Source organism: Triturus cristatus, chromosome 12 (genome assembly GCF_964204655.1).
Source record: "Triturus cristatus chromosome 12, aTriCri1.1, whole genome shotgun sequence".
Classification (NCBI taxonomy): domain Eukaryota; kingdom Metazoa; phylum Chordata; class Amphibia; order Caudata; family Salamandridae; genus Triturus; species Triturus cristatus.
Genome location: NC_140595.1, coordinates 515603951 through 515616902, shown reverse-complemented (window position 1 = coordinate 515616902; position 12952 = coordinate 515603951). Strand labels below are relative to the sequence as shown.

Sequence of the window (12952 nt, the reverse complement as noted above, 5' to 3'; positions counted from 1 at the left end):
ACAGGTTAGGCCTAGGCCTAGGGAATCGCTGGGGCTACACTATCCTATCAGTTGCTAGGCAGTGGGAGGCCCACGGGATTCAGGTGCAGAGTGGAAACACTCACGCGTAATGCGTTAAAGTCGATAGAAATAGTAGTATTTAGAAATTAAGAGTTTTAGGACACTTCGGAAGGAACTAGGAGTTAGAGACTTGGAAACTAGACACTAGGATAGTCAATACCCTTGTGAGCACCGGAGTACTCAAGTTACCTAGCCCACGGGCTGCGGGTGCATAGGTGTGAACTTGCGTCGGGTTTCGTCATCGACTCCTATGGATGCCTGAAGAAAAGATGCTGACAGGCAGTCAGTGAAGAGTGTCCGGTGGATTCCAAGGATGAAATCAAGAAGGAGGATACCTGCAAGCAGAGGGGACAGAATCTAGGTCACCAGCCAGGAGCCAGGAAGGAACCAGGCGATGTCGTGAAGATGCAGGTGAAGAGGTGAAGCTTGTCGCAGCAGCCACGGGTACCAGGAGGCGTCGAGGACGACCAGAACCAGGAGGCGAGCTGTCCCACGAGGGCTCTTGCTGTCGGCGGCGTCGATGTAGAGTTTGGACACAACAAGCTTTGGCAAGCGCAACCCACGCAGGATGAAGGATTCGCTTCTGTTGCAGACCAGGAAGGCCTGAGGTGCTTCTCTTTCACAGGGAAGCAAGGGCCAGTCTGGAGGAGCCAAACCAGCGGTGGAAAGTCAAAGGTTCGTCGTCACAGAGGTCACTAACCAACGGGCAAGCAACCAGACAGACGCGTCGAGCAGGAAAATGCAGAAGGGCCCCACGCAGAACTCGTGGAGTGTGGAGGGCTGGTCTTCGGTGCAGATGGTGCTCGGGGTTGGGGCTTCTCAATCCCCAGAGCACAACTTCGAGAATGCCTCGGAAGCTGCGCTGGAAGCATGTAGCCAATTTTCCCAGGTAGCCGGTCCCACGTCTCTCGTTGCCTCCACGGATCTCAGCTTTGCTGTGGATGTGGATCAGGGTCGGAGAAGTCTGGAAGTCAAGCCGCTGGTCGGGCTCTGCAGTCGGTTCCTCGTAGAACGTTGAGCAAAGCAAATGGCAGGTCGCTTGATGGTGCCTGTTTGCACAGGGTTGCCACTCATTGGCCACAAGGGAGATTCTTCAGTCTTCTTCCGTAGTCGAATGTCGAAGGTCCAGAGTTTCTGTTCAAGTTTCAGTTATCAGGATAATCCAAAGTCCTAGGGACTCAGCTCCCACTCTTATACTAATCTGGGGGGCTGGGTTACCTGCTAGGTCCCTCCTATGGGTGGGACCAGGGAGGGGGGTGGTTACACCCGCTTCCCTTTGTCCAGTTTCGCGCCAGGACTGGGGCTGGAGTGCCCCAGCACCGGTTTGAACTGGACTATGCATGGGACACCTTGTGTGCCCCAGACAGTGTCTCGTTTCATTCATCCCTCCCTGCCCCAATACACTAAGGCCTGTCTAGGGTGGTGCTAGCACCTCCCAAGGCAGGAAACCTATTGTCCAAGCCTCCCTCGCTGGAAGGACTCTCAGCAGCAGGAGGTCAGACTTGTGTCTGAGGCAGCATCCATTTTGTGATGCTGGGGCTCTGGTTAACTTTAACCGGGTAGTAGGTCTTCAACATGTCTTCTCCCTCTAGAAGGGAGGAATACTATCCTCACCGCCAGAAATGGTGTGGGGGTAGTATTCCAAAGTGTTAGACACCTTACACAACATGTTTTGATAAAGCCAAACCATAGTTACCATAACCGCGAGGATTATAAGACATTTTAAGAGTATATGGTAGGCAATATCATAGAACAGCTATAAGGACATGGTTCCGAAAGCTGCAGACAGGCTCAGCTCATGCTAGAGCACCATCTCACATGTTACCAAGCACTCTGCCTTCAGGATTGTTAAGGCCTGCCATAGGAGTGACTGATAGGTTACCCATGTGTCTATATATAAGGTAGGTGTAGGAGAGTAGGGTCTGCTTTCTATGTTCACCCCCACTTTTTGCTTTTGCTTTACTGGTTTTCGACTTAGATGTGGCTGTGGGCCTGCTAATCAGACCCACAGCCCTGCTGTTCTCTCTCTAAATTAATACTATGTACTTTAGGTGCATAACCCATTTGGATAGGATCACCTTATTGGCCCCTGTACAGTGTACCCTAGGTACCCAGGGCATAGGTGTACCCTAGGCCTACCAGGGGCTGCAGCATGTATTATGCCACCCCTGGCCTGGCCTTCCATTTTGACACAACTGGCTGATCACTCAGCTGGGGCAAGGTCGTGTAATCACCCCTTGCTTAGGTGTAGTATTCCTATACCTAACTTACATATAGACACATGTGTACCTATCAGTTACTCCTATGGCAGGCCTTGACAATCCTGGAGGCAGAGTGCTTGGTAACATGTGAGATGGTGCTCTAGCATGAGCTGAGCCTGTCTGCAGCTTTCGGAACCTTGTCCTTATAGCTGTTCTATGATATAGCCTACCATATACTCTTAAAGTGCCTTATAATCTTAGACGGTTATGGTAACTATGGTTTGGCTTTTTCGAAACATGTCGTGTAAGGTGTCTAACACTGTGGAATAATACCCCCATGCCATTTCTGGACATGAGAATATTATTCCCCCCTTCTAGAGGGAAAGACATGTTAAAATCATACTTCAACTGTTAGCCTCTGACCAAAGCCTCAGCATCACAAAATGGATGCTGCTGCCACGACACAAGTCTGACCTCCTGCAGCTGGGAGTGATCCCAGCCAGGGAGGCCTGGACAATAGGTTTCCTGCTTGGGGAGGTGCTAGCACCTCCCCAGACAGCCTTTAGTGTATTGGGGCAGGGTGGGCTGAAAGGAATGAGACATGCCTGGGGCACACAAGGTGTTCCTTGCATAGTCCAGTTCAAACCGGCGCTGGGGCACTCCAGCCCCAGCTCTGGCGCGAAACTGGACAAAGGGAAGTGGGTGTAACCACCCCCTGTGTCAACAAGAGATGTGTAGTTCCTGCAGGACAGGAAGTCGACAGGGAATAAAGTATTCCAATTCAGACTTCAACCTAACAAAAGAAAGTGCACAAGGGAAGGGAATCCCTTCAGGGTGGAACTAAAACCCTCACACACCCAGCAAGCTAGGTGTCATGCTTCATCATCTGGGTTCTGCTCCTCGTCGGGTCGGCGGTGCAATACCCGACGGGCACCCATACAGGGGCTCTTTGTCGGAGATCTTTTGTTCCCTGCCGTATGGTGCGTGCGTGTGAGGGCCCGGGAGTGTAGATGTAGGTGATTAAAAAGGTTGGTTGGTCTGAAATAGAATTTTATTGGCTCAGTCAACCACCTAGTTAAAAAGGGGGAGTGAGTGGCGTAAAAGCTATATATGCTCACGACGGATGAGTGGCTAGCTACGCTCAACTCTTATGGTCAACATGTTTCACGCACATTGAGTCAGGAGGATCTCGTGGCGCTTCGTCAGGACCTAAAGTGAAGTGAAGTGTGCTCGAAAGAAACTATCTACAGTGGGGTGAGAAAAACAAGGGTGAGAACAAAAATGTTGGTCAACCCTTAATAGGCGCCCCTACCTTACGTATTTGATTTAAGAGGGGGTCACCTAGAGAAAGGAAATAATCAATAAAAATATGTATGAGAACCCAAAGCCACCCTCGGCATATTAGGCATTATAACAAAAAGTAGAATCGACCACCACTCGTATGGTTAAGTGGTGATCACATTCATATAATCCAGAGTATTAATACTGGATGCCTACCAGTTATCTGGTCAGTTAATCATAGCATGACATGAGACAAGGTAGGGCAAAGTAAAAAACGGTAACGGCAAGATAGTTCTCATGGATCTGGCAACATTAGCTCTCACCGAGAACTATTTTGCATTCAAAGACAACCTTTACCATCAGTCCCAAGGTACATCGATGGGTAGTACCTTTGCCCCTAGTGTGGCCTGCCTGTATATGGCAGCATTTGAAGAGACAGTCATAATGAACGAGGACAACCCCTTTGGACCTAATCTAACCCTGTGGAAAAGGTACATCGATGAGGTCATGATCCTATGGAAGGGTGATTTAACAACCTGTCACGAATTCTGTGAATGGATCAACACCAAAAATCAGTTTTTGAAATTCACTAGTCACATCTCTAACTCAGATATCCCCTTCCTGGACTTGAACATCAGATTGACACCCACAGGGTTAAGCACTACTCTCTACAGGAAACCCACTGATAAGAACAGTTTACTCCTCTACAACAGCCATCACCCCAAAGCCCTGCGCGACAATTTGCCGTTCGGCCAATTCCTTCGACTTAGGAGAAATTGTAGTTCCATTACAGACTACAAAATTGAGGCCAACATCTTGTCAGGGAACTTGACTCAAAGAGGCTATCCTCCCCGAGTGGTTTACAACTCAATGAAACGAGCAAGAAATAACAACCGTGAGGCGCTTCTGGAAGTAAGACCAAAAGACACCAGAGAGATTATCACATGTGTCACATCCTTCACACCAGAGTCCAACAACCTTAAGAAAGTGATAAAAAAACACTGGGGAATACTATCTGCAGGCACACTCACGATTCCCCCTCCACGTTTCGCTTTCAAAAGGACTAATAATTTGAAGGACACCCTCATACACACGAGACCGAAAAAACAAACAAATCCAACACACAACACCCTCTGGAACCTTCCACCTGTACAGGGGCATTACACTTGTGGTGGGTGCTCCTGCTGTGGGCAAACAATTGTGGCCAAATCTATTCGCCTTACTGACTCTTTCGAATGGGCCCTCAAGAGACACACTAATTGTAATTCTACGAACTGTGTCTATCTACTAATTTGCCCTTGTGACCTCCAGTATATAGGGATGACGACACGAGCTGTGAAAACACGCATCACCGAACATAAGAGCAACATTAGATGTGGTAAAACCACAACAAAACTTTACAGCCATTGTCTTGCATGCAAACACAGCCCTACTGATCTACGTTGGATTGTCCTTGAGAGCCAACCTGTTATGTCTCAACATGCCCTACTCAGGCTCGAACAACGCTGGGTACATCGCCTCTCATTGGACAGACTTGGCCTCAACGACGATATTCCCTGGTCTATGATATCTAACAGATAGGATATGGGTCTTCCGATATAGCTGAGGGGGTAGGATAATACTCACACTACCTTATGTACCGACTGATACTTGGTCTTCGACCTTAATCCACCTCTATATGACATACCAGGGGTATAATCTTCAGTGACCCCCCTTTTTACTGTATATATTCCATATATACATTATCATTCCAGCCCATGAGTTCTCTTATAACTAACCATCTTGGTTTTACTGACCAACACCACTACATCATGGCACCCGAGTTGGCTACCCCCACTCAGCCTGTGAGTGAAGAACCACTCACTAAGAATAAGTAACTGTGGGATGTGTGATTGGTTAGTCATCCTTAGCAACCACACATGACTGGCATCTTGCAATCCCATAAGGAATTAGAGGACCACTCCTTGCCTGACCGTAACATGGCGATCGTGAAGAGCTATGCCTCGATCCCAGTACTATGTATTTCATTTCATTTTTTGTAGAGATTATCTAGACGTATCTCCTCCATGGGGCAACATTACGTTCTAAACACATGGTACGCTCCACATTTTGCCCGTGCCAACATGGCACCTACCACTAGACGCATTTCCTCCATGGGGCAACATTGCGTTCCAAACACATGGTACGCTTCACTTTTTGCCCGTTCCAACATGGCGCCCACCACACTAGGACTCTCTATAGCCGTTATGTCAATGCCTACATCTCACCATTGATTGCTTAAGACACATCAACGCCATACCAACCCACACAATTGACCACTGAGATCTGTCACTAAGACCGTGATTGGTCCGCTTGCAGTCACGTGCCGGGCTAGCATCCAATCCTGTCCTGAATAAATCTAAGCGTAACCGACCCACTATCTAGCTTCCGGGTTCGGCGACGCGGGCAGGTTGAATAACCTCCAGGGGATGTCTGTGTAGTAAGTACATACCAACGCGCGTTTTGGAGGTCTGATTCCGAATACCTAGGTAGACCTTAGGCGCTTTAGACACTTCTATAACAAACGCAGGATTCCGATTCACTGCCCACCATCGGTACACGTTTGTATAGCCTGCATGTGAGCACTTCGACACGCCCAAATTACACTGGGCTTAGCAGCGATGAAATGCTGATTCATAACTTAAGCTCACAATAAGTTAGTATCGGTCACTCTGATTCATTACTTTTGAACACAGACCTTTTACAATTTGGGACTTGCACATCTGAGTCCTGCCCCCGGTTAACTGCACCTGGGTAACCACATTTAATATCAGAGTACCAGTGCACACAAGAGGTGCCACACGTTCTTTTTAATATGTTCTATTTTTAATATGTTCTCTTGTTACCTAGTGGAGATCTCTCTCCAAAGACTTCATGTTTTTGATATCTTCCTGTGCCTCTACTTCTCCCCATAACACCATTATACTTTAGGGAACGAATGTGTTTCTCCCTCTGTGGACGCGCCATGCACCTGATGAGGAGCTCTTTTTAACATAAATTGGTGAGTCCTTACATAATCATGATTTCTTTCTTTTTAAAGGGCTGTGCGTCCAACCAGAACCTGACTGTGCTACTTGCCGTTACTGTTTTTTACTTTGCCCTACCTTGTCTCATGTCATGCTATGATTAACTGACCAGATAACTGGTAGGCATCCAGTATTAATACTCTGGATTATATGAATGTGATCACCACTTAACCATACGAGTGGTGGTCGATTCTACTTTTTGTTATAATGCCTAATATGCCGAGGGTGGCTTTGGGTTCTCATACATATTTTTATTGATTATTTCCTTTCTCTAGGTGACCCCCTCTTAAATCAAATACGTAAGGTAGGGGCGCCTATTAAGGGTTGACCAACATTTTTGTTCTCACCCTTGTTTTTCTCACCCCACTGTAGATAGTTTCTTTCGAGCACACTTCACTTCACTTTAGGTCCTGACGAAGCGCCACGAGATCCTCCTGACTCAATGTGCGCGAAACATGTTGACCATAAGAGTTGAGCGTAGCTAGCCACTCATCCGTCGTGAGCATATATAGCTTTTACGCCACTCACTCCCCCTTTTTAACTAGGTGGTTGACTGAGCCAATAAAATTCTATTTCAGACCAACCAACCTTTTTAATCACCTACATCTACACTCCCGGGCCCTCACACGCACGCACCATACGGCAGGGAACAAAAGATCTCCGACAAAGAGCCCCTGTATGGGTGCCCGTCGGGTATTGCACCGCCGACCCGACGAGGAGCAGAACCCAGATGATGAAGCATGACACCTAGCTTGCTGGGTGTGTGAGGGTTTTAGTTCCACCCTGAAGGGATTCCCTTCCCTTGTGCACTTTCTTTTGTTAGGTTGAAGTCTGAATTGGAATACTTTATTCCCTGTCGACTTCCTGTCCTGCAGGAACTACACATCTCTTGTTGACACAGTTACTTAGGGCCTATGTGTAGGACCTCGTTAAAAATAGCCCACCTTTTACTCTCCTTCCTTTTGTTGAATGTAACCACCCCCTCCCAGGTCCCACCCATAAGGCGTGACCTAGCAGGTATCCCAGCCCCCCAGATTAGTATAAGAGTGGGAGTTGGGCCTCAAGACTTTAGATTATCCTGAACCTGCAACTTGAACAGAAACTCTGGACCTTCGACATTCGACGAAAGAAGAAGACTGAAGAATCTCCCTTGTAGCCAAGGAGTGGCTACCCTGTGCAAACAGGCACCATCAAGAGACTACCCTTTGCTTTGCGACCGTTCTACGAGGAACCGACTGCAGAGCCCGACCAGAGCCTTGACTTCCAGACTTCTCCGACCCTCATCCACATCTGCAGCAGAGCTGAGATCCGTGGAGGCGACGAGCGATGTGGGACCGGCTACCTGGGAAAAGTGGCTAGTAACTTACAGCGCAGCTTCTGAGGTACCCTCGAAGTTGTGCACCGGGGATTGAGAAGCCCCAACCCCAAGCACCATCTGCACCGAAGATCAGCCCCCCACACTCCACGAGTCCTGCGTGGGGCCCTTCAGCATTTTCCTGCTTGCCGCGTCTGTCCGGTTGCTTGCCCGCTGGCTAGTGGCCTTTGTGACGACGCACCCTGAAATCTTCTGCGCTGGTTTGGCTCCTCCAGACTGGCTCCCGCTTCTCTGCAAAGAAGAAGCACCCCAGACCTTCCTGGTCTGCACCAGAAGCAAGTCCTTTGTTCTTCGTGGGTTCCGCTTGCCAAGGCTTGGTGAGTCCTAGTCCAACTTCGACGCCGCCGACAGCAAGAGCCTTCGTGGGACAGCTCGCCTCCTGGTCCTGGTCGTCCTCGACGCTTCCTGGTCCTCCTGGCTGCAGCGACAAGCTTCACCTTCACCTGCAACTCTTCACGACATCGCCTGGTTCCTTCCTGGTTCCACGTGGTCACTGGCTAGTGACCTTGACTCTGTCCCTTCTGCTTGCAGGTTTCTTCTCTTCTTGATCCCAGCCTTGGGATCCACCGGACACTCTTCACTGACTGCCTGTCAGCATCTTTCTTCAGGCATCCATAGGAGTCGACGACGAAAACGACGCATCTTCACCCCTATGCACCCGCAGCCTGTGGGCTAGGTAACTTGGGTACTCCGGTGCTCATCAGGATAGTGACTATCCTAGTGTCTAGTTTTCAAGTCTCAACTTCCTAGCTACTCCGGAAGTGTCCTAAATCTACCGTTTTCTAAACTGTACTATTGCTATTGACTTTTACGCATTACGCGTGAGTGTTTCCACTCTGCACACGAATCCCGTGGGCCTCCCACTTCCTAACTAACGCTAGTGTAGTGTAGCCCCAGCGATTCCCTAGGCCTAGGCCTATTCTATTTCCGTGACAGTGGTTCTTATACCACTTACTTAGTATATGGTTTGCGTGGCCCCTAGGGCCTAACTGTATTACTTACCTGTGTGACTTAATGTATGCATAAATAAGACTGTGTTGTACTTACCTCGAATCTCATAAAGAGTGCTGAGGGTTTGACTAGAATAAATACACTTTATTTTATATATATATCTGTTGTGGTGTCCTTTCATTTGGTATTCAAGGGATTATATATGGTATCACAGCTGGCTTCACATGCCATTCAGAGTTTAGCCTAAGACTGCTCTTGTCCATGCTACCACTAGGATAGCTGGTCTATAAGGTTGACTTTACAACCAATCACCATAAGGGTATTTGGACTGATATAAGGTGTACACTATAACTAGTGACATCATACATCAGGCCAACTTCTCACAGTAGGTATAGGAATACTACACCTCAGCAAGGGGTGATTACACGACCTTGCCCCAGCTGAGTGATCAGCCAGTTGTGTCATAATGGAAGGCCAGCCAGGGGTGGCATAATACATGCTGCAGCCCCTGGTAGGTCTAGGGTACACCTATGCCCTGGGTACCTATGGTACACTGTACAGGGCCCAAAAAGGTGATCCTTACCAATTGGGTTATGTACCTAAAGTACATAGTGTGAATTTAGAGAGAGAACAGCTGGGCTGTGGGTCTGATTAGCAGGCCCACAGCCACATCTAAGTCGAAAACCAGTGAAGCAAAAAGTGGGGGTGAACATAGAAAGCAGACCCTACTCTCCTACAGTATGGTGCTTTGACTTACCTGACCCCCGATGCTACGAATGATGGGGTAGGCACCGTGATTGGCCCCTCGACCGCCCACGGGCACGGGACCTTAAGTGGCGCGGAGCAATTGCAGGGCCACAAAGAACTGCCGGTAACACTCCCGCAAGTCTTCGGTGCCATGGCCCAGCAACTGGGTCAAGTCTTGGGGTGATGGACGTGCCCGAAGCAGAAGAGACACACAACATGCGGGTCCTCCGCCGACATGTTTCGACGGCAGTCCCTACAGGACAAAGACCCGGGCATCCCTACTGCACCAGAAGTCGAGTACTCGACAAACAAGAAAAACAAGTCTCAAAAAACAAGTAAAAAATATGAGTAGGAGTACCGCTCTCTCTCGGATCTGCGCTTGCTGGCTGGAAAAAGAAAGAATTGACGTCAGCGCGTGTGGGCGCGTCTAAGAAGCTCCGACAACGTCATCTCGGCGGCTACGACGCCAGTGATGTACGTGGAGCTGCACGACGACGCCTACCGACGCGCAGGGGTACTGCTGACGAAAGATTATCCGGATCCAGTCGGACGCCTGTGGATATTCTAAGATAAGGAATCTATCACTAACGTGTCTCTTTCAGATTATGAGATGCATGGTCTCACAATTCTCAGAGCTGGGTGAGAGTCCCCTCGGCTCCTGGACACTCTGGGAGGTTAGGAGCTGACCCAGATGCTGACAACCATGGAGACAAGCTTCGCGTGACGATGCTGCGTCGTCCCCCTTCAGCCTACCTATCAAGGAAACTCAAAGCACGTTTCGATGACTTGGAGTGAGATGACAACCTCAGGCTCTGCGACAGCTCTCGGGACCTTCCGCTCGACCGGCGAGCCGCCAGTAACTTGAGGGATGGCTCCCTCAAGGTCTTCGGGTGCATGGCACGGCAGCCAAGGCAGGCTCTTGGGTCGTGGAGCCGCTCAAAGCACCAAAGGCAAACAAGGTGTGGATCCGTTACTAACATATGCTGGTGACAGGCGCCGTATGGCTTGAAGCCTGCCTTCCTAGATGACATATTCCTGCCGCACCAGGCGGATATCTTAAAAAAAAAAAGTTGACAAAACCTCAAAAAAGAGGAGTATTTAGGTCACTTGCTTCTTGTAAGTCATCATACAATTTTTCCTCATGGTATGGTTGCCCAGTTTGTTGCCCAATGTGGGAAGGGTATGGCTAGATGTGGATCCGTGCTCTCTACGCTACCAGATTCAAGTTAGCCTGGCTGATGAGGGGTGTTACCCCGAAACCAGTCTCAAGATGCTTGTATCTGGTCCAGGGAGGACCTCGCCTGGCAGTTCGGGCTGGACTGGGGAGCAGGGTCAAGACTAATTTCCATATGGCTGGGTTTAAACTGGAATGACCTGGCAGCTGGGTTTAAACTGGAATGGCGTGGAAAAAAATTGATTTAACCCAGATCTGTGACGGGGGGTAAATGTGTGATTAATCCAGCATTCCGTCTATCATCTGTTCTTCTTGCAATCTCAGCATTGAGTCCTAATCAATCTCCAAATCCATTCTGAATAAGAAATGCAACGTTTGTGTCCTTCCTTGTGGGTTGGACAATCAAGTGGGGACTGTGGCGCCTCAATGAAAGCAGAGTGTGGCCTTGGACGAGATCGTAAAGGCGCTGACTCAGACAGCACAATGGGTACCTCGTCCACTGGTGTTGATAGTGCCGGCATCAGTCGATACTCTGTGGACTTGTGTGGAGCATGGTCCCGAAGGCAGAGTCCGAATAGGAGCTGGAGGAGGTCCAATTGTGGATTTGGAGATTCTACATGGAGCTAAAGGTGAATCTGCCGTCGGTACCCTAGATGCAAGGCCTATCGACTCTCCACAAGTTGGGGGCAAGGCTATGATGTTGATCCATTTGGAGACAAAATTGAGAGGCGTCTTGCGCCTTCTCAGGGGAATGAGAGTGTCGAGAAGGGGCGGAGTCCTGCATGGATTAACCTACCAACTTGGAGCATGAGAAAAACCACCCTCAGGAAAAGACTCCTTCAACTTCGGGATCGGGAACAGGACCAACACTGACCTTTCCACCTGGATCAGTCTTGTTGCAGAGTCTTCCAATGCTTGGGGACAGAGTTTCCCCTTGCTTCGGGTTCATAGGCATGCAGTCACATGCAGGCCTTAGGGTTGTGACTGGCACCACAGGCAAACCTGATGAGGATTGGTCACCGACATTGGTTTCCCACAGACCTTACAGGGTTTAAAACCGGTCATTATGGGAGGTGAGATTTTCCTTGCACACTGGATTTTCAAATTTTTGGAAGCAAACTGGTCCCTGAGAGATAACCAACAGCCCCAGATATGGGTCTAGTGGAGCAGAAAGGAACTGATGTCAGTTCACATGAGTGGCACCTATACAGGCCCACACGTCATTTCCAGAGAGGGACGGCGTCAGTGTGAAGCTGCACGGCGCCACATACCTGCTAAAAAAATTATTGGATCCAGTCTGACACCTGGGGAATATTCAAAACATGAGGAATCTGCAGTTAGAAGTATCTATCAGAAATATGATTTCATCAGTAAATGTAGGCTGTTAAGGGGTTGGAGGTATTGAGTTATGTAGCTGGATGGTATGATTAAAAGACATCTCTTAACTTAATAGTCGCAGTGACTATACCTTTCTGGCATTTCTTCTGTTTATTAGCTGAACACGCTCATCTCCGGTCAAACTATTCACATCCAGCTTGTTAGGGTTCCTGCAGCGGTGTCTTTTCTGTTTTGGTCTCCCCTCATGAAGCTGCGTTTTCTAATATTAGAAATAGAGAAGGGAAAAGCAAAAATCTATCATTAAAACATGCCAATATGGTTCACACCACAAATCCCTGATGCAGAACAATACATTTCAGAATTATAGGCAGGTCATTTTGTGGAAAAGATGCAAATATTATTAAAGTCTAGTTTTTTTTGTTTAACTATGAGTCTTAAAAAGATTACCATTTAATCAAAAGTGATAATTCTATTTGTGGTGTGCATTATTGAAATGCTCAATATTGTTTTAAAAAGCATTAAGCTGTAGTAACAACCTTTCAAAGCATGACAAAATATTAGTAATTTGTGGAAGGGTAAACTAATTGTCCAAGGGGTCCAGTTCAAATAAGTTTAGAGATAAAGCCATAAAGATGTGTACTACAAAGTGACTAGCTGAAACAGCGTACTTTATACAAGTTAAACACCGCCCCAATATTTATACAGAACCCTTGAACTTGCTTGATGCTGACATTCAAGGGTAAAGTTGTAAGGAACATGT

The 12952-nt window shown here is 48.2% G+C and overlaps 1 protein-coding gene across 7 annotated transcripts in view; it reads right to left on the bottom strand.

Annotated features, from left to right (window-relative positions):
• The window catches only part of CHD9 (chromodomain helicase DNA binding protein 9), a 1905864-nt gene that overhangs the window by 81174 nt on the left and 1811738 nt on the right, over window positions 1-12952 (bottom strand). For all 7 annotated transcript variants that reach the window (XM_085637757.1, XM_085637759.1, XM_085637761.1 and 4 more), the window contains one exon: window positions 12323-12451. In XM_085637757.1, the coding sequence (XP_085493883.1) occupies window positions 12323-12451 (129 nt within the window). The remainder of the gene's footprint in view (window positions 1-12322; window positions 12452-12952) is intronic.